We start from the raw sequence: 27172 nt of genomic DNA on the forward strand, positions 1-27172 counted from the left end.
GGTAAGAGAAATCAAAAGATCTCCAAAGCTCACTGTTACAGAATTACAACAAATGGTAGCATCCTGGGGTCACAAAGTCTCCAAATTAACCATCAGGCGCTGTCTACATGCCAACAAGCTGTTTGGGAGGCATGCACGGAGAAAACCTCACTCACAATCATAAACGCAAACGTCTGGAGTTCGCCAAGCGGTATTGGGGCTTCAACTGGGACCGTGTGCTTTGGTCAGATGAGACCAAGATTGAGCTTTTTGGCAACAAACACTAAGTGGGTGTGGCGTGCCACGAAAGATGCGCATGCTGAAAAGCACCTCATACCCACTGTGAAGTATGGGGGTGGGTCAGTGATGCTGTGGGGTTGTTTCGCTTCCAAAGGCCCTGGGAACCTTGTGAGGGTGCATGGCATCATGAATGCTTTGAAATACCAAGACATTTTAAATCAAAATCTGTTGCCCTCTGCCCGAAAGCTGAAGATGGGTCGTCACTGGGTCTTTCAGCAAGACAATGACCCTAAACATATGGCCAAATCTACACAGAAATGGTTCACCAGACACAAAATCAAGCTCCTCCCATGGCCATCTCAGTCCCCGGACCTCAACCCCATTGAAAACCTGTGGGGTGAGCTGAAGAGGAGAGGACCCAGGTCTCTGGATGATTTAGAGAGATTCTGCAAAGAGGAATGGCTGAAGATCCCTCTTTCTGTCTTTTCCTATCTTGTGAAATATTATAGAAGATTAGGTGCTGTTTTGTTGGCAAAAGGGGGTTGTACAAAGTATTAACACCAGGGGTGCTAATAATTGTGACACACATTATTTGATGTCAAATAATTACTTCTTTATGTGGGATTTTTTCCCCACTGAATAGATGCACTTGTATTGAAAGTTGGATTTTTCTCTTTTGTCCATTAAGGTCCCATATTATTTAGAAAAAAATTATTAGAAGCTAAAAAACACATCTTAATCAGGGGTGCCAATAATTACGGAGGGCACTGTAGAGTATGACAACTTGTTTTCCAACATTTGACTTTTCAGAGTGAAAACAGTTTGAATATTCCCTCATTTACATTAGGGGGCCGGTAGTAATAACATGCTCTTTGAAGAATAAAATGTTAAATTGTGTTGTATTTTTTCAAATCATTATGTGGTTTCGAATCCATCTAAGCAGTCCAGCACCTGTTTGTAAGCAGTAAGGTGTGAAAATTTTGCCCCAGTAATACAGGGTCTTTAGTACAGAGCATAACAAATGATTAATTGAATAGCCATAATTCAATGGACAGGACACCAAGGTGGGTAAGATATACTGAATTAAATACTGTCCTATAACTTGCTCGAATGCGACATGCTTTGGATCGTACATGTTTGTGGAGATGTTGAGCAGTTGACATGTACTATACCTGCTGTCAGAATACAAAAGGATCCTAAAATATAAATGATACAAAATACGTACTTGTGTTCCAGGTTGGCTTCTCAGTGGGTAGATGGTAAAGTGGATATAAAGGTAGAACTCCAGCTTTTGGGCCTCAGTATTGGTGTAATCTAGATCAAATAGAATATTCTCTGTCCACACCTTAAAGAACACCTTGTAGTCTCCATCACTGAAAGAACTAAGGAGGTCTTTCTGTGCAAAGACAAAGGGTCGGAAGGGAAATTAGTTAAGACATCTGAAATACACAATACACTTGGCTATACACAGTTTCTCATGAGTTATCCTAAAATAAAGCTGTTGAACTTGTCAGGTCATAGCTTCAACAAACCAACCTAAAAGGCTATTTTACATTTTACCTGGACGATGTGAGTTTTAACGTCTCTCAGAGCATTTCCTTGAGGCTTGGACACAAGCTTTCCTTTGCTCTTGCACTCCTTGTCAAAACTATGAACCGTGCTATCAAACTGTTCCGCCTTAAGGTACTATAGTAAGAAAAAGTAAGCAATACAGTTGAATGCTAACAGATCAGAATGATGCATTTTTTGTTATACTGTACACAACGTATTCATACAATGGATATTTATTTATACCTCCTTAATCATACCGAGCAGATTGGCTTCAGTGGCTAAGATATCCCCCATCTTTACTTCTTCCCTGGAACTCATATGAGTATCTACTACTTCTTAAAACGTACATAAATTCAGACCTGAAAGCTGCCTCACGTCGATCTCAGTTTGGTTTTGTTTCCAAAATACCATTCATCAGCTTCTCAATTTTACCACACTACGGACGGTAAATCCGTTTCGTAAAGTAAAAAAAGATAAGATGTCTCATTAATTTTAGTTCGTTTCAAGTAGGTCCGTTAGAGTTTACCTTAAAAATAATAAATATTGCAAAAATATAATCTTCAATGGAATTGTAGCGAGCTCTTCGCTTATTAGTATTAACTGTTCTCCAGCACAGTGAATCAACACTTATTCTCGTCCATAGCCCATTCACACATTAACAGGGCTGGCGTTCAAGATCTAAAGGTCACAACGCAACATAAATAAGAATAAAAGCATGCATTTTTCACACTACATCAATATAAGTGCGACATCCATTAGCTATCAACGGTACATAGAGAAGACGCTAACCACATAGCAACCAGATGGTTGAAGCTGCAAAGTGGAACCAAATGACGTAAAACAAAAATGTCGTAAAACGATATACTACTGTACTGTACTTATAGTTTTAAATTGTGTCATAAGCCCGAGCTACCTACAATGCTAACAAAAATGATATATGTATATTGTAAATTATATGGGATATTTTCCAACGTCAATTTTAACATGACAAATAGTATGGCTGAAAGCTCTTGGCGGAAGTAGATGCTGTGTCAAAGGTTGAGCACGTTGTTTGATTTCACCGCCACACGGTGTTTTGAATGAATGACGATTTAACCAAACTAGAAATTAAGTGTCTACTGTATTCACACTTGTTGCTATAACCGAGTGTATGTGAAGCTTGGCTGTGTACAAAACAGAGGAACGTAGTACACCAACGTCAAAGAGGTATGCTTCGGGTAATGGGTGCTCAACACGCTAAAGCTATTAGATAGCATAGTGGGAAAATCGACGTTTTAAGGTTTATTTTAGAAAGACTGCCAAGCTAAACTGGTTTTTGAAACTCCGTAGTTCTCATTTTGTTATGTCAAAAAAAATATGCCATCATGGTATTACATCATTAAGTCGGGACATAAGAAGTGTACTGCTCATTATCTAAGTAGTTACTCCCTCAATTTACTTGTGTAATTATATTTTATATTTCTATCATATGTTGTATTTCTGTTGGCAGAAACAGGGAAACAAATGGCTGGAATTCTTTTTGAGGATATCTTCGACGTAAAAGACATTGATCCAGATGGAAAGAAGTTTGACAGAGGTGCGTCTTCTCTTGATAGGAAGCCTGTTTCCTAATTTAAAAAAAAGTGGATTTATTGATGATGTTTTGTGTGCGCCCTGCAAAACTCAATGGAAACATAATTCAATGCCATTGATGTTCTATTGTAATTATAAACTAAGTGATACATTTGACAACAAAATGTAACTTGTGAAACACAATGCATCGGTAACAACCATACCTCCCCAAAATGTGCCGAAATCTGCAATATTCCACTGTTGGTATTCACTGTTGTTTTGAGTTGATTGGTGAACTGGATGATTGTACTCTCCCACAGTACAATAAATGAGAAAAAAACCCAGATGCATATTTATGCATCATTTTACCCATCCATACTATATGAAGCCGCAAGAGATTACCACTGCTTTCTTAGGCTGATTCCCAACTACGTCACATTTGTGGAATGGTCCCATTCCTTAACCAGTAATTGTTGAGTCATCCAGCATGTTTTGCTGTAACACACAAAAACTGATCCTACAAGTGTTCACTGGAGAGGGGACGACTCAGCATTGCATCGTTTAAGCAAACTTATTAATGTTAATGCTTTAGTTCAGTATACAGTGATGGTAAAGTGTAGCCCCTTTTAATAATGTTACTTTGAGCTACGGGGTTGTGGGTTCGTATCCCACTGGGGCCTCCACTCCCTGAGAAGGGTTGCGTCAGGAAGGGCATCCGGCGTAAAAATTGTGCCAAACATATACATGCGTTCATCTGAGACGATACGCTGTGGCGACCCCGAAAGGGACAAGCCGAAAGAAACACACACTTTGCTAGACTCCAATCATGATTTGGTAACAACCAAAAGATGCAATCTATTTGGGATAGGATGGTTACTTGATTAGGGATAGATGCGGATCGCAGCTTGGCTCATCTCAGTCAGTTTGCACATGAATTATCCTGAGAGCTAGTATATTCCCGTAGGAGGTAAACAATCATATTACTGAAGTTGACAAATGAACTGATCATTCCAATAATTTGGCAGAAGCCAGCAACTACATTAAAACCTTTACTTTTTTGTTTTAACATACCCTGAGTGCATACCAATTAGATCTCCATTTTAACCTGTTCAATTGTAAAGATGTTAACACTTGGAATTAAGCATGAGCCCATTAATGCCCGCAGACCGCAGGCATGATTTATTGACCCACTCTTAATGCAATTGTTACACATTTTTTTTTGTTTGTTTACATAATCTTAGGACTTAATTTGTTCTGCATTATGTTACTACTACTTCTACTGCTGGAGTTTGAGTCAACCATGTCTGCAGTTTCAAACATTCAACAATGCCACCCTGTGGGCGCAAGTGGAATACAACTTATCAGCCTCTTTGCAATTAATCGTATAATCATACTTCTTAATCACTTGTGCTACTGATTATTTTCCACAGTGTCTCGTCTGCATTGTGAAAGTGAATCTTTTAAGATGGACCTAATCTTGGATGTGAACATTCAAATCTATCCAGTAGAGCTGGGTAAGGGTCTTCTTCAGGTCATCAAAGGTCATCTTCACTCTAGAGTAGTTGCACAAATCATTTAATTGGTAATATTAGCCCTACAAATTAATAAATTGTGTAGCATTCATGCATGTAGTAATTCCATTAAAATATTAACATTTACTGTATGAGAGTCTGTGAAGCTATACACCAAATGCAGAAATGGAGAGTAAAATTAACACTCTTCAACTCATCAAGGTGACAAATTCCGACTGGTAATAGCCAGCACATTATATGAAGATGGAACGCCAGATGATGGGGAGTACAATCCTCAAGATGATAGACCGTCTCGGTATGTTTCTACTAATGCTCACTTACACATTTGTTTGAAATAGTATTTTTGTGTGTAAACAGTTGAAAGGAGAAGTTTACATACACTGTGCAAAAACACACATTATATATCTATATATATATAGATATATAATGTACATAAGCTTGAGGTTTAATTTCATTGTAATTTTTCAGATCGGACCAATTTGATTATGTGATGTATGGGAAGGTTTATAAGATTGAAGGTGATGAGACTTCTACAGAAGCGGCAACACGGCTGTGAGTTTTTTTTTTTTTTTTCTTTTTCCATTTTCTGTCTTCAGTTTATCTTAGATATTAACCCATACAGTTGCCAAAAACGTTTCCGTATTTGAATGATAGTCCATTTACTTAGAAAATGGTGACGTGTTAAAAGTATAGTTAATCATATTTGAAGGGTCCATTGCGTTGGTGTCAAAATTAAAGCCCAAGCACCAGATTCAGCTCGGCATGTCATTTTATGTGGCCTGCTCAAGAAAAATGTGAATCTACTGCATGTTTCTTTCTAAAATATCGACTCAAATTGCCAATTTACTTCACTTTGTTAATATTCCAAGCTTTTGTTTGTTAGCAAACTCCTTTTTGAAGTGAATGAAATACTGTAAATGTTTCCCTTGACTTCTCATTTCATGACCAGTTATCCACCAGGTTTTTCAAGTAATAATAGCACTTGGACTTCTATAAGGTATCACAGTCGTACAGTAATGGCCCAATTAGGGAAACAATAACTGTATTCTGGCCCATGGCAAAAATGAACTGGACACCCGAGCATTAAGTATTTTAACATCTTCTTTTGTGGTTATCATTGATGACTTTTTTGTTGTTGTTGTTGTTTTCAGAAAATCATCCCCCTCCGATGTGTAATAATAGAAGCTTATGGAGGCTTCCTTTAATGATAGATGACAAAAAGTACATACCTGTATCTTTTGTTCAATAATGCTTATCCCACTTTCAGCTCTGCCTATGTCTCTTACGGTGGCCTCCTCATGAGGCTCCAGGGAGATGCGAACAACCTTCACGGCTTCGAAGTGGACTCAAGGGTCTACCTCCTCATGAAGAAACTGGCCTTCTAAAACTCAGCTCGCCCCTCTTTTCCTCACTGTTCCCTCTGTCAGAATTTTCATAAACAATACTGAACAGAATACATTTAAAGGAAACTGAAGTTACATAGAACCAGTGTTTCCATGTTATATTTGTAGATTTAAGAGAACAAAAACAAACCGTTCCTCTTGAGAAATAGACGAGCAGTTAGACTGTTACACGTCAACTGCTACAACCTCCATTTCCTACTCTGTAAATAAATTTATTTTTAAATATATGTACAAAAGGGCTCTGTTTTTCGGATACTGTACATCTGCATCCATTTTGTGGTTTCAGAAATATGGAACAGTTATTTTAATGTTTCCAAAAATGCTGTGGTTTTTGGATTTCAAAAATAGCATTTTTGATGGTGTCACCTTCATAATTGTAACTATAAAGGAAAACTGCAAAAAAAGTTACCCACTTGCACTGAATGTAAGCATTTCGTAAATGACCTGGATTTTATAAAATGTGATACCATCATTGAAGTCGTAACAATAGACAGTGTGATAATACTACACAATTTTATTTTCATGTGCTGTGTTTAATCGCCATGCCATGCCATGTAAATATTTGCGTTGCAAGTGGAAAAGTATGTGGACCACTAGGCTAATGACTTCAAGACCTAATCAGAGTCAGGCCAACCAAGAGTCCAATCACTGTTACAAGACTAGAGGTGTTGGTTAATGCTACTCTTAAAAAAAACACCCACACCATGTTTGACTTTTCTATTCTCAAGAAGCATTACCCAATGTTGACCTTGCCTGGTACAAAACAGCTCCCAGAATACCTACAACTGCATGCCTTCATGAAAGTAGCACAAAAAACTCTCCAAAAGCCTTGTTCATCCATCCATGGTAAGACAGAGTTATAAATGGAGAAAAGTACTAGCTGCTTTCCCTAGGGGTGTTTGTGCTGTAAAGATAAGTGAAACAGCTCAGTGAAGAATGCATGAAGTGGAAGAACGATCCTCAATAATATGTGCAACATGACAGGTAACATCTCTGGCAACTTTATATGCACTTAAGTTGTGCTAGTTCAAAAAAATAATGGGCAACAATACTATACACAGTGTTCAACATTGATGTGTACTGCAACTGATTTGTTAGGTCACCTGGAGTATCCTTTGAGTTCTATGGCATTCAATACGGTACTTGTGAAAAATGTTAATCTCCAAAAAGGGGTGCATGCATAAAAAAGTTTGAAACCCACTGAATCAACCTGCCATGCATGTTCTTGGGATGTTGGATGAAACGCGTACCTGTAGAAAACCCACACAGACATGGGGAGAACATGGGAACTCCATACAGTCGGGGTTGGAATTTTAACCCTCGTCCCCGGAGCTGTTCTGCCACTCTTCAGCATCTTTCATCCAAATATGAGGTTATTTGACTTAAGCCTGAGGTAGCAGATAACTACTGACACATTTCCTCCATACATGGCCATTATAATATATGCTTACATTCACGAAACCACCACTCATCCCAATGAAAGTTTTTTTTAATGTTTCTGTCACGGATAATACACCAGTATGTAGAAGCTCCTTGAAGCAACTTGTGCAAACCCAATTCCAATGGAGTTGGGATGTATTAAACCTAAATAAAAACAGAATACAATGATTTGCAAATCATGTTCAATATTTAATTGATTACACAACAGAGACAAGATGGTAAATGTTCAAACTTTTTTTTCTTTTAAGTAAATAATCAACTTAGAATCTTATGGTTGCAACATGTTCCCAAAAAAGCTGGGACAGAGTTAAGTTTACCAATGTATTACATCACCTTTTTTAAAACTATTCAATATACATTTGGGACCTGAGGACACTAATTATTGAAGCTTTGTAGGTGGAATAATTTCCCATTCTTGATGTAAAGCTTCAGCTGTTCAACAGTCTGGGATCTCCCGTTGCTGTGGTTTATCCTTCATAATGCACCAAACATTTTCAATGGGAGACAGGTCTGGACTGGACGCAGACCAGACTCATCTCGCAAACATACTCATACATGTACTCTTACTGCGAAGCCTTGCTGGTGTAACGTGCAGAATGTGGTTTGGCATTGTCTTGCTGAAATATGTAGGGGCGTCCATGAAAAAGACATTGCTTGGATTGCACCCTATGTTTCTCCAAAAGCTCTATGTAACTTTCAGAATTCAGGATGACTTCACAGATGTGTGTTACCCAGGCCATTGGTGCAAACCACAGACTCATACCATCAATGCTGCCTGGTTTTGAACTTTGTGTCCATAACAGTCTGTATGGTTCTTTTCCTCTTTGGCCCGGAGAACACAATGTTTACAATTTCCCAAAACAACTTTAATTGTGGACTCGTTGAACCAGAGAACACTTTTCTACTGAGAAGCCAGTGGTATTTCTACGTGTTGTTAATAAATGGCTTTTGCTTTGAATAGTTGAGTTTTAAGTTGCATTACGGATGTATCACCAAATTGTGTTTACTTACATTGATTTTCTAAAATGTTGCTGAGCCCATGTGATAATATCCTTCATGCATTGATGTCAGTTTTTGATGCAGTGCCACCTGAGACATCGAATGTCACAGGCATTCAGTATTGGTTTTTGGCAATGTGTACCAACCATAAAATTCTAAATTAATGATGACTGTATTTGCTAAAAACAGAGTTAATCTGTTTAAATAATAAATATCTCGTCTTGGTTGACTATTCAATTAAATATAGGTTAAACATGATTTGCAAATCATTGTATTCTGTTTTGATTCATATTTAACACAATGTCCCAACTTCATTGAAATTGGATTTTATACTTATAATTCTAAATTATCCATTGTTTACTAAAATGCTCTATATTATTTTTTCAATAATTTTTATAAAATGAAAATATCAATTATTCAGGGCGACACGGTCGATCAGCTGGAAAGCGTTGGCCTCACAGTTCTGAGGTCCCACGTTCGATCCCGGATCCGCCTGTGTGGAGTTTGCATGTTCTTCCCGTGTCTGTGTGGGTTTCTTCCGGGCACTCCGGTTTCCTCCCACATTTCCAAAAACATGCAACATAAATTGGACACTTTAAATTGCCCCTAGGTGTGAGTGTGACTGTTGTCTATCTCCATGTGCCCTGGGATTGGCTGGCGACCAGTTCAGCGTGTACCCCGCCTCCTGCCCGTTGACAGCTGGGATAGGCTCCAGCATGCTCCCCCGACACTTGTGAGGATAAGCGGGAAAGAAAATGGATGGATATCAATTATTTGCATTCCAGAACAGAAACAAATGTGCTTTAATTTTATGCTATTGTGACAATTATGACAAATATTAAATATTGGCAGTCCACTTACTTTTCTGAATGCAGCACTGAACTCTAATGTATTTTTATAACTGTTTTGTCGGTGCTATTTGTCAGGTATATCGGTTTCCCTTTTTTGGCTGCTGACCACAGCTTTGACAAACACACAAATAACACGCAAATTCAAATACCACTTGGTGCCTAAAAAATAGAATAGGAATGCCCTGTTTTGATTGCACAATGCATATTCAATTTAATAATAAATTTTTTTAATTATTCTTAAATTTATTCTCTTTAAATAAAATTGTTGTTGATTCCATGTGCGATGCAGCCATACCCCATCTTAAACAGCATCACACAAGCAGCTAAAATGGATTGGACTGGGTAGGCTAATTTGAGCATTTTAGACATTTAAAGCAGCTTGTCCTAAAGTGGCAGAATCCCCCCAGTATACTGGAGCCTGTTACACTGAAAATAGTGGACAATGAAAAGTCAAAATTGAATTCAGGGTAGGACTGAAAGGGGCAGAGTGTTGTGTGGAATTTCCGCACAATGTCGCTTTGGTAATTGATGTCACAGGATGGTGGCTTGATGAGGAGCACTGCAAAAGGCTCAGACATTAGGGCACAGAAAGACCTTGCACACTGTGCACATTTAAATGTAATAGGGGACATAATGGTCTAATCAATATAAAATTTTCAAATGTCATATTTAAGTATACCTTTATTTTTTTATTTTTTCTTTATTTTCTCTAGTGATTGGTTTTCTGTTGTACCTTGAGATTGACTGGCAACCAGTCAAGAGAATAGTCACTCACAGTCCACTGGGATAGGTTCCAGTTTGCCCAGTTCCTTAATACCTTTCTTTAGTGGTAGAAATAAGATCAATACTATAATGCAAACAATTTCAAACAAAATTATTAAATGCGGTGGAACTGTGGAGCAGCTGTAAAGTGTTGGCCTCAGTTCTGAGGACCTGGGTTCAATCCCTGCCGCGCCTGTTTGGAGTTTGCATGTTCTCCCCATGCCTGCGTGGATTTTCTCTGGGCACTTGGTTTCCTCCCACAACCCCAAAAACAGGCATTAATTGGACACTCTAATTTGCCACTAAGTGTGATTGTGGCTGTTGTTCATCTCTATGTGCCCTACAATTGGCTGGCAACTACTTCAGGGTGTATCCCGCCTCCTGCTTGTTGACAGCTGGGATAGGCTCCAGCACTCCTGCGACCCTTGTGAGGATAAGCGGCTAAAACAATGAATCATTGGATTATTAGGTGCACCAGGGATTCCCAAACAGGGTGCAGGGCACACTAATGTGCCCAGAAAGGCTAATGGGGATGTTGCGGGGATTTATTCAATTTCACTTAATTTGTCCAGAAATTATTTTCTAATTACACATACATCATTGTTCATTCAGTAAACTTCCATCAAATGTGCTATTATATTTAGATATAAAGAGAAACACTGATCGAGAGGAAGGTTTATGAGTCAGAGGACAGCGATGTTGTTGGGCAATTTTTTCCACATTGATTTCATCCAACTATGGAGTTAATTTTGTTGACATGGACCCGAAATTGCCGTTTTAACGAACTTTTTCCGCAAAGTTGTTTGAATGAAATTCCACAAATCTTTAATTATTTTTGTTAAAGTACATGTAAACTTTAAATTGAACAAAATTGCCTTGTAACAGTATAGTACTGCACAATTTGAAACGCAGGGCGAACATAACAGCTTGGGCTATTATCATTGTTCATGTTAAGAAACGACACCACATTCGAATGTTGCGTTGAAAAAGAATAAACGTCTTTTTAAAGGCTAACATTAAAAATATGGTTTGGAGCTAAATCAGAGTTTGTGATTGGTCGAGGTGTAATCGCATACCCGGAAATGATGAATGGTTGCGGGATTAAAATACGCAAGAGCGGAGAGGGTGCTTGTGCAACCTTTTTTCGCAAAAATGGTCTGTCAGTTCTACTTTTTTGTCGGATTTTTAAATACAACCGGGAACAAACCTTATGACTGAGAGGAGAACTAAACGGTTTCCAACTGTTAGGGTACTGGTCCTGTGTCTTCGAGACGCATTAGATTAAAAAAAAAAAAAAAAAACAAGAAACGCACTGCGGGTTTGATCAATGAAATTGGAAGCCGCATTTTGAGAATTATGTTCACTTTCGTTTTGCTGAGACGCTAACATTTAAATATAACAGCCGAATAATAAGGGCGAATCAAAGTGTATAGCAACCCATCACCATGCATAATGGACGGAAAAAGAAGCTGACGTTTTTTACCATTGGACTCATCTTTCTGTTGAGCGGCGTGGAGTATGGTAAGTACAAATGCTTTGTGACCTTTAGTTTGTATGAACAATTGGGTATCATCTTTTAGGAATTAGTGATACTCTCACCAGAATCTCCATTTAAAGGTAATCGCATTGAACCAATTGATTGTATACATTATAACCATGTACACTGTTCACGTACAGTTCGGTACATTTGACCAGCCAAGATATGGTCATTTTTGTTATAAATGCAGTTATAGGTACATTTTAACAGCTAAGATAACGTGATTACACTGGTACTTAATATGTAATATACTACTCCAAAATGGTCTCGGACTACTTGTGCCATGATTATCTCTATAGTGGACGTTAACGTGATGCCAAAAGAAAAACATTTGAGGATCTTCTTTTTCTTTATCCTACATAGTTTTATTCAGTCTCCATGTAAACACAAGTATAAACTTGATCAGAAATAATGACTGTAAGGGATTTAATTGTAAATTTGGCCATGTTCATTAATGGTCTATGTAATTTATTGATTAATACTGATTAGCTTTCCTTGATCACTCACTATTCCTCACACAAAATACAGCATAAAACAACTTTTTGACACTTGAAATTACATGAAGGTATAAGTATGTAACTAATTTTCCAAAGTTACATTGTAAACCAACAGAAGGGCGTGTCTGGATTACATTCCAACACACAATGGTACTCATCACTTCACCAGGTTTACATAGAGAAATCTTTGTCAGGGAGACGCCATAGTGACATTCACCATGGAACAAGTGTCTTGAAATTTCTTTCTAGTCTGCACACATTCAATTCATTGTATGCACACTTACCCTAGAAATGTGAAATTCAATGAGTCATCAATCTGTTTTGTCAATAGGACTTTTTTTTCCACAATAAGGGCCAGAAAATTGCTCTTTAAACTCATGTCTACGTAGTGTCATATGCAAGGATCTCTTCAGGCCTATACTTCCGATGACCAGAGTGGATTTATGAAATTTTGGTCATCCAGTTTGTTTAGAAAATGTAAATAACCCTTTACCCAATCTTCTTAACTCCAGTTGCTTTGAAATAAAAATATTTTTTTGTGTATCTGTTCTAAGCAAATCCCTCTTGTCTTTGTCCCCAGCTGTGATACTCCCCACTATATGGAAGTATTTGCAAACATTAGAGGCGCCATCATATTTCCTGGGTTTGGCCCTATCAGCATTCAGCTTTAGTGGTCTCATTTCGGGACCACTGTTTGGCCACTGGTCTGACAGAACGCAAACCACGAAAAAGATAATTTTTTTTGCCAACCTTTTTGAGATTGTGGGTGAGTTAACACCTCTCTTGCATTCTGATTAGTCATTTGTTCCTGCTTTTGTATTCTTTTGTATTTAACTGTTCCCTTCTTTTGACTTTTCAGGTAACTTCATGTACTTTATGGGCTTTTCCAAGTGGCTCCTACTGTCCAGCAGACTCGTGGCAGGTAAGGCGTAGTCATGCATTTAGATGCTCTTTTAATCGTTATTTCTTTATTTTTGGAGTACATTTTCCAGTACTTTGTTGCTGTGTAAGTGTTGAAAACTGTAGTTGTTGAGAACAATGTGAAAATGAATGCCTGTAAAAGTGGTCAGTGTAGTGGTATGCAAGTACTGCAAACGATTTTTAAAAAAGTCATCTAAATCTTCATTTTCATTGTGACAAGTGTAAACACAGAAGTGTGTTTGTCCAGACAAATAATATGAAAGAAGGAAATAAGATAATCACACCAATGGCGTATGTATCAACCAAAAATATCAGGAACCTTTCCGCTTGGTTAAGTTTATCACAATAATGTAACAGACCAGCATTGTTGCATTTGTGTAACTTATTCCCCGTAAAGTGACCAAAAAATGAAGCCAAGAGTATTGTTAACTAGCAGGACAAACTTGAATGAGTGTGAAAAATGGGAAATCATGTAAAACGACACTTTTACAATGGTTCAGAATTGAGACATTCTTTCAGTTTCCAAATGCTGTGGGTGTGTCATTGAGTTCTATGGAAACCCTTGGTTTGATGGCTAACTGCATGCTGTACTGTAGTTGCAAACTCGGGCCAAATTATTATGAATAAGCAAGTAACAATTCTGCCGAATGGGCACTGCATGGACTAAGAATGGTTCGTAATTATATTGTGGCAGAGGTCTGACTCGGGGGGAAAAAGTATATGCCTTAGCCCTCATTTTTCAACTGAAGTCCAAGGATAGATAATGGTGTTGTAACCCAATTTTCAACTGATCTTCTCCAAATCTACAAAAAAATATCTTCCCGTAAAGCCTGAAGCTTATTGTAGGAATCCAGAAAAGGTAAAGTAAGCTGGACATGTTCTCTTCAGGCATTGGTACAGGCGCCGGCTCATCCATCTTTGGTTTGTTGACAAGAAGCACAGCCCCAGAAGATCGCTCCACTGTGTTTGCTGCAGTCATGGTGTGTCGACAAGTGGGCCTTGTGATTGGTGAGTGGTACACTGCTGTAAAAGATCAATTAGGGTGGGATGGATTATTCATCCATTCATCTTTCCATTCATTCATTTTGTGCACCACTTATCCTCACTAGGGTCGTGGGTGTGCTGTAACCTATCCCAGCTATCTTTGGGCTAGAAGCAGGGGACACCCTGTACTGGTCGCAAATCAATCACAGACCACATATAAACAAACAATCATTCGCACGCAAATTCACACCGACAGGCAATTTACACACCCGTTTTTGGGATGTGGGAGGAAACCGAAGGAGAACCTGCAAAATATACACACGTGGGGCCGGGATTCAACCCCAGTCCTCAGAGCTGTGAGGCACATGTGCTAACCAGTTGTCCATGATTGCTTTTTACAATTGTAGCTCACTATGGGGACGTATTCATTGGTCTTCATCCATGATGGAGCCATTGGTAATCGTGCATTAAGAGAAGAGAGGTGTTTTTTTAAAAACATTTCTATTTAATACAAAGCACTGTTTCCCTTACGTAATTAATGTCTGTTGCGCTGTAGTTTACAGCGACCCAGTTCAGGAGTTTCCCTGCATCCGGCAGAAAGTCTGCTGTGATAGGCTCCAGCTAATTTCTGACCCTGAGCATGAATGAATGGATGGGTTGAGGTCTCTCTAATAATGCTAATAAATGTGACATGTTAATTTTTCATTTATAATTTCCCCTGTTTAGGCACAAACACCTGCTACTGGTCTGGTTACCACATTGTACCTTTCTTTCATTGTAGGTCCAGCATTTAACATCTTCCTGAGACTTTTTGATTTTCGTCTGGGTCCTTTTGTTGTCAATGCATACACCGCACCAGGGGTAAGGACACTCAAGAGTCGATCAATTTATCTGAATACAGTGGGTTCCAAAAATATGGGAACCATTTGGAATTTCTTACATTTCTGTATAAATTGGTCATTCAATAGGGTTTGCTCGTCATTAAAATCACAAGACTGAACAGTCTGCTTTAACTAAGACCGTTTTCCATTTTCTGAGCCTCTAATACCACAGAAACAAATATACTGAGTTTCAATTTTTTTTTTACGTGATTTTCCTAAATAGTTTATTCAAATAAACAAGAATGGCGTTCATGGGAGAACACCAGGGAGGAAGCATAGATGTCTAAATGTGAAGTTTGCTAACAAGCACTGTAATGTTCTGCAACACGAGTGGCAAAATAGTCTGTTGACAGGTGCAAACAGTCGAATTGTTTGGGAGGAACAAAGTATGCCATTTGTGAAGGAAAAATAGCAAAGCACACCAAGAACAAAACCTGATCTAAATTTAAAGCATTGTGGAAAGAGCATGATGGTATGGGAGTGCATCGTGTCCTCAGGGCCTGGACAACTCGCTATCATCGCTGGAAAAGTGAATTCACAAGTTTATCAAGATATTTTGCAGAAGAACTTGAGGCCGTTTGTCCAACAGTTGAAGCTCTAAAGGGGAAAGGTGTCACAACAGGACGATGCTTCAAAATACAGAAGCAAATCAACAGCAGAATCTCTTCAGAAGAAAATACAGTTTACTCCATGTTCTGGAGTGTCCCAATCAAAGTCCTGACCTCAACCCAATTTATTATTATGCTGTAGCATGACCACAAGTGAGATATTAACACAAGACATGCCAGGAATATTCCTGAACTGCAACAGTGTTCTAAACAGCAATGATAATACTGTACATCCTGATCATTGTGTAGATTTTTTCTGCAACTACAGGAAACATTTGGTAAAGGTTATTCCCGCTAAAAGAGAAGTAAACCAGTTATTAAATCCATAGGTTCATTTACATTTTTCTTTCTGTCCTCTATTTTTTTGCTCTGTAATAATATGAAGACATAATTGTTTGTGTGGTATTACTGTAGTTTAAACAAATTGTTCATTCTTGTGATTTAGTCTCAAGCTCAGACTACATGTAATGACAAATTCATGCAGAAATTTGAGGGATTCTAAAGGGTTCACATGAATTCACTTCTCACTGTAGAATTATTATTTTTAATTCAATGATGTTCCTCATATTTGTTGTGGAGCAATTCGCTGTGGGCAAAAGTCCCAACATATTTTGGAGGGTTTCTAGTATTTAATTCCATTAACGGGATATGTGTGCAACCAACTTCTGCGTTTGGCAAACAGGTGGAAGCGCTTCCTTCTGGCTTAGGTGAAGGGGCCTGAGAAAGCAGCCATGGGAACTTTAAACATTTGTAATATCTTTTGTTGTATACAAAATGTGTTCAAGAGCTCAAGAACACAATAGCCAATGTTTAGGCTTCATTTGTGGTTACATATATGTCATGTCATTATCCAAGCCGCTTATCCTCTCAAGGGTTGTGGGAAAGCTGGAGCCTATCACAGCGAGCTTCGGGCGAAAGACGGACAAGACCCTGAACTGGGGTTACATGTAAAATATATAAATAAATGATATATAGTTTGTACATTCATTAACCTTTTGTCCAAAGACAGGAAGAAAACAAAGCTTTACCAAGTTCAGGTTCAGACCATCATGTCATTAACTTGTTCTTTTGCTATTTACACCATACACAGGAAACCTGGTAACTGGTTTTCCAGGTTTGGTCATGTGACATTCCACATATACCAGATGTGTTGGCTGTACAACACTCAAGCCTAGACATGACTATGACTAATGCTATGACTGCAGTTTTGGGAAAGGTTTTTGCCTTAAACACATTAAGAAAATGATACAAATGGTAACCACACAAATTTTCTGCAACCTTATTATCTTCTCTCTTTGTCCCCTCTAGTTATTCATGTGTTTTTTGTGGATTCTTCTTCAATTTGCTGTGTTCTTCATGTACTGGGATCTCCCACCTCTGGACAGAGGACAGGACACTTTTAAAAAGTGCAGTGAGTTGGGAAATGAAAAAAAGATTGCAGAAGAGGAAGATGAGGAGGATGACGAGGTCCACCCACTAATGCGACCTCAGGAGCTGGTGGGATCCTACGGCTCTGTGGTTGGCGCGGACTTGCACAAGAATCACTCTACTGCAACTTCTAATGCAACCTTGAATGAAATTACTCCATTTCCTGAGCCTTCAGTATCCCACGAGTCCTCCAGTCCCTTTACATACTTAAGTCTCTCACGTGGTACGTGACTTTATGGTACACATCAAAAGTCTGCACACCCTGTTAAAATGCTAGGTGTTTGTGATGTAAAGAAATTTGACCAAGATAAATAATTTCAAACGTTTGGAACATTAATGTGAAGTATAACCTGCACAAGTCATTTGACAAAAAATAGTTTGAGAGGAAACGTAAAGCCAAACAACTGAGATATTGTGGTTGCACAAGTGTGCACACCCTCTTATAATGTCACTGGTTTTGTTCGGAATGAATCATATTCAAACTCCTGTTAAATTACCACCTACCACCATTTAATGTGCCTCTTATCAGCCTTAAATTTCAAATGTGCTAGTAGGCTTTTCCTGAATTAATTACAATTTTTTTAAATTCAATTTTGATTATTTGCTTTCTTGCTGAAGGCCGAGGTTTTTTGTACTAGCACTAACTCCTTTTTCAAACTGTTCATAATACCTTACCTTTTGTGGAAGTTCGAACGGAAGCAAAACACCCTCAAATCTTGATGCTACCAGTACCGCGCTTCACTGCAAGTAAGGTGTTCTTTTCATAATGAGCAGTATTGTTGGCACCAAACATAGAACAATTATGGCCAAAAATGTCATCCTTGGTTTAGTTAGGGTATAAAAAAAAATCCAAAACACGTCTGAAACCAGGGTTGAACATTTCGGCCATAACTCCACAAGATATGCCTGGCACTATAATGCTCACGACCAAAAGAACGTTGTCGTGAAATGAAAAACTGTCAGGAAAAAAAATTTAGAACAGCTGAAATTTGAGGCTTTTTAAAAGGTTGCAGCTGTGTGATGACTTCCATTTAGCATAAATTTGAATGCAAGTAGTAAATTCTGAATACATTCACTTGCCAGTTATAAGAGGTTCTGGAACCACATTGTTTTGTTTAACAAAGTTACTTTTTAGTTCCCCTCTTGTTGAGATAAAAAAAAGACTTGTAAAGTTTATAGTTAATCATAATAGTGTAAAACGTTTTGAAATAATATATCTTGTTCCTATTTATATCACAAAAACCTATCATTTCAACAGGGGTGAGTAGGTCGGAAGATGCTTAGTGAGATACAGTATACAGTATTATGGTCATCTTCCACCATGAAATTTTAACTGACTTCACAAATTCCGAATTGCACATCTATGCATACTTTGACCGTTGTTTTTTGCACCTGTAACTGCAGAGTTCCTGCGAGAAGAAGTGCTTGTGCTGCTGACTGCTCAGTTTATCACCCTCTTTAATCAAACAGCACTTGAGGTACAGTATATATTTTTTTCCCTTGAAAGAAATGAAACTCTTTTTTTTACAGTAAACAATGAGCATTCTTTGCTTCTAATCTGTTACTATTTAAAGTCCTGAAATGACAGTTTTGCAAGTGCTTTAATGATAATTCACCACTTGTTCTCCAGACCATGGTGACACCACTAACCCAAAGGTATTTCAACTACGGGGAATTGGAGAACAGTATCATGTACTCTATCTGTGGCGTGGAAGTGATTGCTGGCTTCCTATTTGTGCGCTGGTTGAGCCAGCGTTTTACTGAGCGAGTAATTCTGGCTATCGGCCTTGGCATTTGCATCATTGCTGCTGCCTGGTGCCTTGTCTTCCTGTCCAACCCGCTGGGTGAGTCTGCATTATGGCCTGCGTCCTATGCTTCTCCATCACAAGGCTGTGTAACGTGTAGGGAATGTTTTATCTTCTGATTAAAGCATGGACAGAGCTCTACTATCTCCCCAATATTGTCTTAGTATTATTTTGTTTGTGCTGATAAACCAACAACAACAGACTTTTATAAAGTTGTTCAAGTACAGTAAATGTTTTTCTCAACTTCCATGATAAAACTCTTTAAAATGCTATCTGTTAATACTTTTTTTTTATTTCTAAAAAAAGTGTAGCTGAACAAACGTGCAATAATGGAGCCCTTCCTAAAACTGGCCCTTTCATGAACCTGTTTTGCCTTGTCTTTGTGTAGGTGGTTTCCCATGGCAGCTGACAGAGTTTATCATAGGCATGTTTCTGCAGCTTCTGGGTCTGCCATTTGTAGCTGTTTCCCAGGTTTCTCTTTTCTCCAAAGTTACCTCTGTAAAAACACAAGGTAAGAAACAGTGCAGCTCAAAAGAGTAAGAACTCAGATAGCTCAGATTATTGGAAAGGGTTATATTTGGTTACATGTAAAACAGGATCATAATATTTGGGGATTTTTTTCATTAAGGTTAGATTTTATTTCATTTTGAGTTTTTAATTTTGAAATTTTTACAAATCCAACAATTTTTTTTAAAAACCATGTTGTTGTTTTTTTTTTGTGTGTGGAAAATTCACGATTTTAGTTTTTATTTGTGTCAGTCTCAGTTTTAGAAGAATAGTCTATACCCACCTTTTGGGGTGAGTGAGCAGAGTGACAAATGATGAATTAATGTGGATTAGTATGAAATGTCTACATGTGTTACTGTATGTGATTTGACAGTCTTCTCACTTTGTGTCCATACAACTGTATTCAAATGAGATGAGATTCGACTGGCCGTTTCCCTTTTTCTAACCTATTTAATGAAAAGGATCACATCTATTTTGTATCGTGCCTTTAGTCTGTGGATTCTCACCAGTGCTCATTGGCAGTTTCATGGGAAAATGGTCAGACCTTTTTTTCCCCCGAGTCCACCCTAGAATCAATTGACTGGCTTTGAGAACAACGAAATTCATTATTACCACAGCAAACTTGTACTGTATATTCCTTACTTGCCACTCTCCTGTCTCTTTCCCATTTCTGAAAAAAAAAAAACCCTTTTTCCCTTGTTTATTTTTCCCAATTTGTTCCACCCTATGTCATTTGTGATTGGCTGGGATCAACTCCTCCTACTTCCACCTTCCAAAGACAAACAAAAAATAGCCCTAGATGTTTGGCCTACCAGTGAAACATTGATGCACAAAGTAAAAGCCCCACTTTGCTACACTTCTGTCAGACCATCAGTCTGTCAGCCTGCCACAAGGCAGCTGTGGCTACACAAGTAAAGCGTCTGAATCACGAGAAAGTGTTGAGGAAAAAAAAAATGGAAAGGTCTTTCATTAGTATATTTCTAAAATCAGTTATAGTTGATGTGCTGTTTTTCCCATTTGTTGCAAATTTGTTTTTATGTACAGTATAGAATTTTGTAGATTCCTAAATGTACGTAATCTTGTCTTGAATAGCTTGCAATCTTAATTATATTCCACTTGTTCTAGCCCCACTAAGCCCCAGTGCATTTATTATATTTATATTTATTGCTTTACATTAAATGTGTTCTGGATTTGCAGGTTTCAGTCAGGGGGTGCGTCGCTCAGTTGGAGGTCTAGCGACCATTCTGGGCCCGTTGTGGGCTGGTGGGCTCGTTAATAACCTACATATCATGATGGGTGTAATGATGGCACTGCTGGTACTCATAACGGTAAGCAACATACAACTAAAGGAAGCCTGAGGAAAATACATTTTAAAATCTTTATAAATCCTCAAAAGATCCCTGTTAATGGAGAAAAATATAAACCTGGACTCATCCTAAAGAAGAAAAACAATAGTTGTCATGCTGAAAAAATGTAAATAGGAGAATACCTTTTATTACTGAACTTTGATGTGACGTTTTTCTTCAGATGATGCTAGTCTTCTCTTACAAGCGGCTGGTTGAACCTTGTCAAGAGGACGAAGCAGAAAGCGCCAACTGCTGTTAATTTAGCTGGTGAGGTGGTTTAGCGATGAGTCAATGAATAGATTATACTGTATTTTTTTGCTTCAGTAGAAATCCTGTTCATATCCTGGCCTCGCCTTTGTGGAGTTTGCATGTTGTCCCTGTACTTGCATGGGTTTTCTCCGGGCACTCCGGTTTCCTCCCTCATCCCAAAAGCATGCATTAATTGGAGTCTGTAAATTGCCCCTTGGTGTGATTGTGAGTACAACTGTTGTCTGTCTTTATGTGCCCTGCAATTGGTTGGCAACCATTTCAGTCCAGTTCACCCCGCCTCCTGCCCGATGACATCTGGGATGGGCTCCAAACCCTTGTGAGTATAAGCGGCTCAAAAATGGATGGATGGATGGATGGATAGAAATAGTCCTCTTCCCCCCCTGAGAGGTAGCCATCAATTATGCCTGTGCGCCATTTATATACTATCTTAAGTGTGAAGATGGCTTGGATTTCCCAAGTAGATTTTATCTCATACTTTTTTCCCTTTGTGCCAAGGAAAAGCAGAAGGTTCTGTTTTGAACCCCAAGGTTCCTTGTTGCATTACCCTTGCCTCGTACCACAGGGCCCAGTCCTTCAACAACTTTGCACACAAATGAAGATCAAAGGACTTACTTGGTGACTATGTACATTTCCCATGGAAATTTTGAATCCAGCTGACATTATGTGTCCAATTGTCATTTTGTGTGCACTAACAATGTCAATAATTGTTTCCTGATTTAAATTATGGGTTGAAAAAATCTACAGTGTATGACATACATGACCTTTATATATGCCTGATGTATAAATTGGTTAATATAGGAATAGGATAAACTGCTGTATTGCTTTCAAGTTGGCATAACAAAAATTATTTCTGGTTATGATGTGGTACCTATAATTGCCACTAGTGAGCACACTTGGACAACTAAAGTGGCTGACAATGTAACTTCATGCAAGTGTAATTTTTGCAGTGGGCATTTAGTTGTATGTGCAGTTAAACATATTGCTGTATTCAGTTATTTTCCAAAGTGAACATTTTAATATTTAACAATTTCAATTAGTCCCCCCAAAAAATCCCCAAATATTGTGATCAGAGAAATTTAATTATTAGCTAAATTGTGTTTTTTAATAACCCTTAATGAATGTTGATTAAAATATTTCAGTGCTTTCATTTTATATGTAGCTATCAATCTTGATACAACTAACCATAATTGCTGTTTTTTATTCAAACATAAAGATATAAATTATTAAAAAAATATTCTTCCCTTGTATCCTTATTTTTAAGTTGAATTTAAATATACACAACATAAAAAACACATTGCGATAACAAATTATCAGAAAAAACAGAACAATATACAGTATGAAGTAAATTCATTTAGCTAGATTTTATAATCCATACTTTTCTATATTCTTTAATTTGGTTCATAAATTGCAAGAAAAAAGTACAAAATGTATTATAGAAATGTTCTATCCTTGCTGATATCATTGAATATATCGTTATACTGCAATTCAATATTTTTTTAAATTTCATCATTTATACTGTATTTTTGAAAATGAATACATTTCTTTGTTATATACAAAATACAAATGAGGCCCATGTGCGCACACATGCGCACACACGCACTCACACACACACACACACACACACACACACACACACACACACACACACACACACACGCACGCATAGGTGAAATATTATTAATCATATAAAAGAATTTGGATACTTAGGGCAGCTGTGGCACAAACCTTTCATCGTGTAGCAGTCTAATGCATTATTTACAGATTATGCAATTATTGTTTTGTGAGAGCATTTATTTAGAGTTTTTAAAATTTCTGCTTTGAAATAAAATAATGATGCTTTTTTGTAATTGTGTAAAACAAAATTGCAGTTTCCAGCAATTCTAAAATGTTGCTGTGGACGAAGGCCCACTGGGTGTCATTACTGTGTCAGAACTGAAAACGAGCGACAAGTTGAGCCGTTTCTTGCCCATGGCGAAGCGTCGCCCGCCTGGTGTCATGATGGCGAGTGGGTGTGGCTTCAACCATGAACTCCAGTTGAACTTGTTTTATGTAGGGCGGTGCAGATTCTGAAATGTCACCAGACCAAATAGAGATATTTTGAGCTTTTGCCTCTACTTGTCCACACCCCGCAATCTCAAAAGGTCTCCCCCCCCCTAAACACAACCATGCACACACAGACACACAAAGTCCAATCACACTTGGCCTCCAGCACCAATCTGACCGAACAGCGACCCTGCATATCAGGGTCAGAGGTGTAGAACACGTCAAGTGTCATATCAACAGTAGTCGAGCAATGTTTGGTTCCTTGTTTTCAGCCAATGGCAGGGGTAGTTTCAGGCATATAAGGCCAGCATCGACAATAAAACAGACGTGAACTTTCGGTGAACTGTGTTTTTCTCTAGGAGGGGAATGAGGGCATGCAGAGTTTAGTAGGGCTTGAGTATTTTTATTGTTTTTTTTTTTTAAATTATCTTCCGGGCTTCGTTAATGATTTGCCTGGGATAAATTTCGGTGATGTTCTGTGCGTGTGATGCTGACATTGTGTAGCCTCACATCACCGTGGGTATAACCATACCGGCACATCATAATTTCCATCCATTTTTACTTTTTTTACGTGCACTGCAGCGTCCATCGGGCACGAAGTTGAAGGTTCAAGAAGGATACACTTCACAACACTTTCATGACACTAACCGAGATGGGAATAAATAGCAGTATACTTGAAATCTTGAGCATGAAATGTCAGGCCGGTAAAATATTTAGTTGCAAGATTGTGTCACACATTCCTTTTTGCAAATGTGTTCCATTACAGAGTCAAATCAAAATGGTGGCACCAGCAAAAAACCTGTGAAAGTATGCGAGTGTCCGTACGATGGGCCGTTTGGATCAATAAAACATGTAGCGCTGAAGAGGTGCACTGTCTCAAAAACAAGATGCTGATGGGTCTTAAAAGAGTGGATAAGAATAGTGGTTAGGGGTGCAATAACAAAAGCTCCTACTTTGCATGGGGGCTATGATGGTAAGAGATGGAGACGAGTCTTAATTTAAAATTTTAACTTAAGTTCCAGGTTTAGTTATTTTAAAAAATTGTCTCTATAAACTTTTTTCGTTTTTTTTCCCCCACTGTTTTGTAATGCTCCCCCTGACTCCGAGTGAATAAATAATGAAATATGTGCAACCTACAGCCAGTACTGAGTGAAATGCAAACTGGTCAGATACTCTTGCACTGAATTTGCCAAACCCGTCACGCTTCAGTCATACTTTGCTTGAAAACCCCCCATCTTCAATATTTCAAAGAAAATTATACTTTGGATGTGAATGCTAAGTTATTTATTTATTTTTTTTATTTTTTAACCTTTAACCCCTTTCTTTGTGTGGTTCTTTCGGAGGGAAGAACAGACCTTGATACTTCAGTAGGATTTGAATTCAAACCCTGACCCTCTTACCAGCTCTAATCCAGTTTCTGTAATTTTTTAATCCAAAAGTGTGCATTTATATTTTGCCTAGTTGAGATAATTTTGCTTTCATTTAAAAAAACTGCACTGCACTTTTGAAGCTGACGTTCACTCACGTAAGCCTTTTGTTTAGAAACACTAGGGATGAGGGGTGGTCTTTATTGTAGTCTTGTGAGTTTTTTTGTTTTTGTTTGATTTATTTTGCACAACGGTAGGTTTTCAGAAGCACAGGTTACCACGTTTCTTTAATGAAAATCCTCATCCAACCCTCTTTATATAGATACAGAAAAGGCTCGTGCTAGCCAATAATGCAGCAATAAGACACATTTACTCATTTGTCTTATTTTCAAAAGTACAGTACTCATTACAATTTCAAGCAGGCCCCCGAAGTCACCTGTTCAAATTATTTGCATAATAATTTTACTTTGACCATTTTAATATCACTGTACTGCAAGTTGCTTCCTTTTCTCCCAAGCAGTCTGGATCAATTTACCTCTCACCATGATATTGCATCATAACAGCTTTATTTGAGAGTACTGTATGGCCTCAAGGTTAGGGATTAGCACATTTTATACCAAATGCAGTTTTCCAGAAATCACTGGAATAATACAATGAAAATGTTTTCAATGTTTATCCAACTTCACATATTGTATGGACTTTTCTATGCCACATGTTCTCATTTGTGTTGTGGGTGACTTGTAAGCCATTGCCAGCTGACATTTAGTGAAAGATGACCCCGGAATGGTTGTCAGCCAATCACATATGAATATGGAAAACAATAACTACAATTTTCTTATATTTAATAAAAGGAAAGTTCAATTATTTTTCATATTGTGACGATAATAAAATTTTTTACATCTTGACATCATCAGACTATGCCACATCGTTGGTTCCCTTAAAATGTGCAATATAAATATAATTGTTGTCGAGGCCATTGTTGTAGGCCTTGACATTACAAGAATGACCACTTCCAAGATTCAAATTCATCATAGTGAATTACCTACTTATCATATTTTTAGGGCCCCCATAGCTCAGTGGTTAGAGCATTGGTTTGATAAACTCGGGGTCATGAGTTCTTATCCCACTCGGCTTCCACTCCCTAAGAGGTTCGCATCAGGAAGACCATTTCGTGTAAAAATTGTGCCAAACAAATATGTGCGTTCATCTGAGATGACATGCTGAGGCGACCCCTAATGGGACAAGCCGAAAGAAACTTACTTATCATATGATTCTTTTGATCAATTTGCAATTAGCAAGGCAGCATCAAAATACAAAAAAACAAAACAAGATTTCCAACCAGGATGCGAACACACACACACACACACACACACACACACACACACACACACACACACAAAAAACATGTATCGTACAATGGTTAAAAAATGAAAACAGAGGTGTCATTGAAGTGATTTTCTCCAAGTCTACTAGTGCACGTGGCGCTCCGTTTGGACATACGTTGAAAGCAATACAATCAGACAGGCAAAGAGCATTGATGAAACCATATCTTGCACATCAGTTGAACCCATGTTGTTAGCATGAAGCCAACAATCCAATTCATGTAAGAAATGTCAGAGTTTTTTGTGTGTGTTGTCATAAAATCAACTGAATAGACATTTAAATTTTTTGTTTGACAATTTAAAATGCAAAGAACAAATGATACATGGATTGGCCTGCCCTATTTTAGTATTTGTCAACCCCTTTGATATTCACACGCTTGCCATCTACTGAGCTGGGGTGGAACATTAAACTGTCAATTCAAAATTGTTTTACCAGTTTTAGTGTTTTATTTTTACATGATACGTCTTTTAAATGTATTGGTCTCTGTAAATGAAAGGTCAAAATATAAAGAGTAGAGTTTAAAGAAAATGCTCGTCACCTAGAGTAAAAAAAATCTCAACAATCTCGACACGGGCACTAGAATGGCTGCCATGTTGCTTTGTCTCATATCTGTATAACTACTCTATGGTGATGTGGGTCTGAGCCCCTGTGACACCATTTAAATTTTCAACTAACCGCTGCACCGTGAGCCCAAGATAGGCAGTCAGCCCGCCGAGAAGTGCCTGCACTCTCAACTAGACCACAGATTACCAGCCCATCTGTATCACCAGAGCCAGGCCGCGTTAAGCCGATGGGAGCCCCGCTCAGCAAGGCACCGCCGCAGTTGTTAACCCCGATTAACGTGACGTGTCGTTCAATAGAGGGAGCGGTGTGAAAATCAAGCCAGTGTCGTGACCCAGTGCCCTGCTGCTGAACCGAACACGAATCGGGGAAACTCGGGGAGGGAAGATGAGACCAGAAGTGTGGAAAAAAAAATAGCAAAGAGCACTGAGAATAAAAGGAAGTGTTAGTCGGCCTCCGCAATGGAATGCACGAGAAAGAAAAAAGGTACATCAGTCTGATGGTAGAGCTACTGTACGCAAACAAAGTGTCAGCAGCAATATAGATTCCAGCAGTAAAGCATACATTTCTTCAGTGCTGTGATGACGGCGGCCATGCATGGCTATAACCATTATCGTCATGTTATCATCACACAGTGAACAGTGAAGACCAGGATACTTTTCCTCTATTGCATTCGTTACCTTCAGCATTTAGTGAATTTTGATTTCAATCAAATTTCGCCCACAA

At 38.3% G+C, this 27172-nt stretch overlaps 3 protein-coding genes and 1 long non-coding RNA gene across 11 annotated transcripts in view; 2 read left to right on the forward strand and 2 right to left on the reverse strand.

Annotated features, from left to right (window-relative positions):
• Positions 1 to 2553, reverse strand: part of LOC133503199 (lisH domain-containing protein ARMC9) — a 29478-nt gene extending 26925 nt beyond the window's left edge. For all 7 annotated transcript variants that reach the window (XM_061824538.1, XM_061824537.1, XM_061824536.1 and 4 more), the window contains exons 1-3: positions 2014 to 2553; positions 1780 to 1905; positions 1445 to 1615 (exon numbers count right to left, since the gene is read on the reverse strand). In XM_061824538.1, the coding sequence (XP_061680522.1) occupies positions 1445 to 1615; positions 1780 to 1905; positions 2014 to 2088 (372 nt within the window). In that variant the 5' untranslated portion in view covers positions 2089 to 2553. The remainder of the gene's footprint in view (positions 1 to 1444; positions 1616 to 1779; positions 1906 to 2013) is intronic.
• Positions 2554 to 2630: 77 nt separating this feature from the next.
• On the forward strand, positions 2631 to 6483 carry polr2h (RNA polymerase II, I and III subunit H). Its single transcript, XM_061824539.1, has 6 exons — positions 2631 to 2976; positions 3260 to 3346; positions 4752 to 4835; positions 5055 to 5148; positions 5322 to 5405; positions 6121 to 6483. The coding sequence occupies exons 2-6, from the start codon at positions 3274 to 3276 to the stop codon at positions 6236 to 6238; spliced, it is 453 nt and encodes a 150-aa protein (XP_061680523.1). The 5' UTR covers positions 2631 to 2976; positions 3260 to 3273; the 3' UTR covers positions 6239 to 6483.
• Positions 6484 to 11379: 4896 nt separating this feature from the next.
• mfsd8l1 (major facilitator superfamily domain containing 8-like 1) lies at positions 11380 to 25868 on the forward strand. Of its 2 annotated transcripts, XM_061825756.1 has the most exons (12): positions 11380 to 11829; positions 12923 to 13108; positions 13202 to 13264; positions 14152 to 14271; positions 15029 to 15108; positions 17045 to 17387; positions 18569 to 18642; positions 18795 to 19008; positions 19358 to 19480; positions 20674 to 20804; positions 21004 to 21089; positions 21588 to 25868. In XM_061825756.1, exons 1-11 carry the CDS (start codon positions 11754 to 11756, stop codon positions 21079 to 21081), a joined length of 1488 nt encoding a protein of 495 aa, XP_061681740.1. In that variant the 5' UTR covers positions 11380 to 11753; the 3' UTR covers positions 21082 to 21089; positions 21588 to 25868. The 2 variants fall into 2 exon arrangements, with proteins under 2 accessions (XP_061681740.1, XP_061681739.1); XM_061825755.1 differs by having other exon boundaries at positions 21004 to 25868.
• On the reverse strand, positions 14165 to 21087 carry LOC133503808 (uncharacterized). Its single transcript, XR_009795841.1, has 3 exons — positions 20966 to 21087; positions 19334 to 19465; positions 14165 to 14286 (listed from the first exon to the last, which is right to left on the reverse strand). It is a non-coding gene; the product is annotated as an uncharacterized LOC133503808 (long non-coding RNA).
• Positions 25869 to 27172: the final 1304 nt, after the last annotated feature.

This window comes from Syngnathoides biaculeatus, chromosome 7 (assembly GCF_019802595.1).
Source record: "Syngnathoides biaculeatus isolate LvHL_M chromosome 7, ASM1980259v1, whole genome shotgun sequence".
NCBI classification, from domain to species: domain Eukaryota; kingdom Metazoa; phylum Chordata; class Actinopteri; order Syngnathiformes; family Syngnathidae; genus Syngnathoides; species Syngnathoides biaculeatus.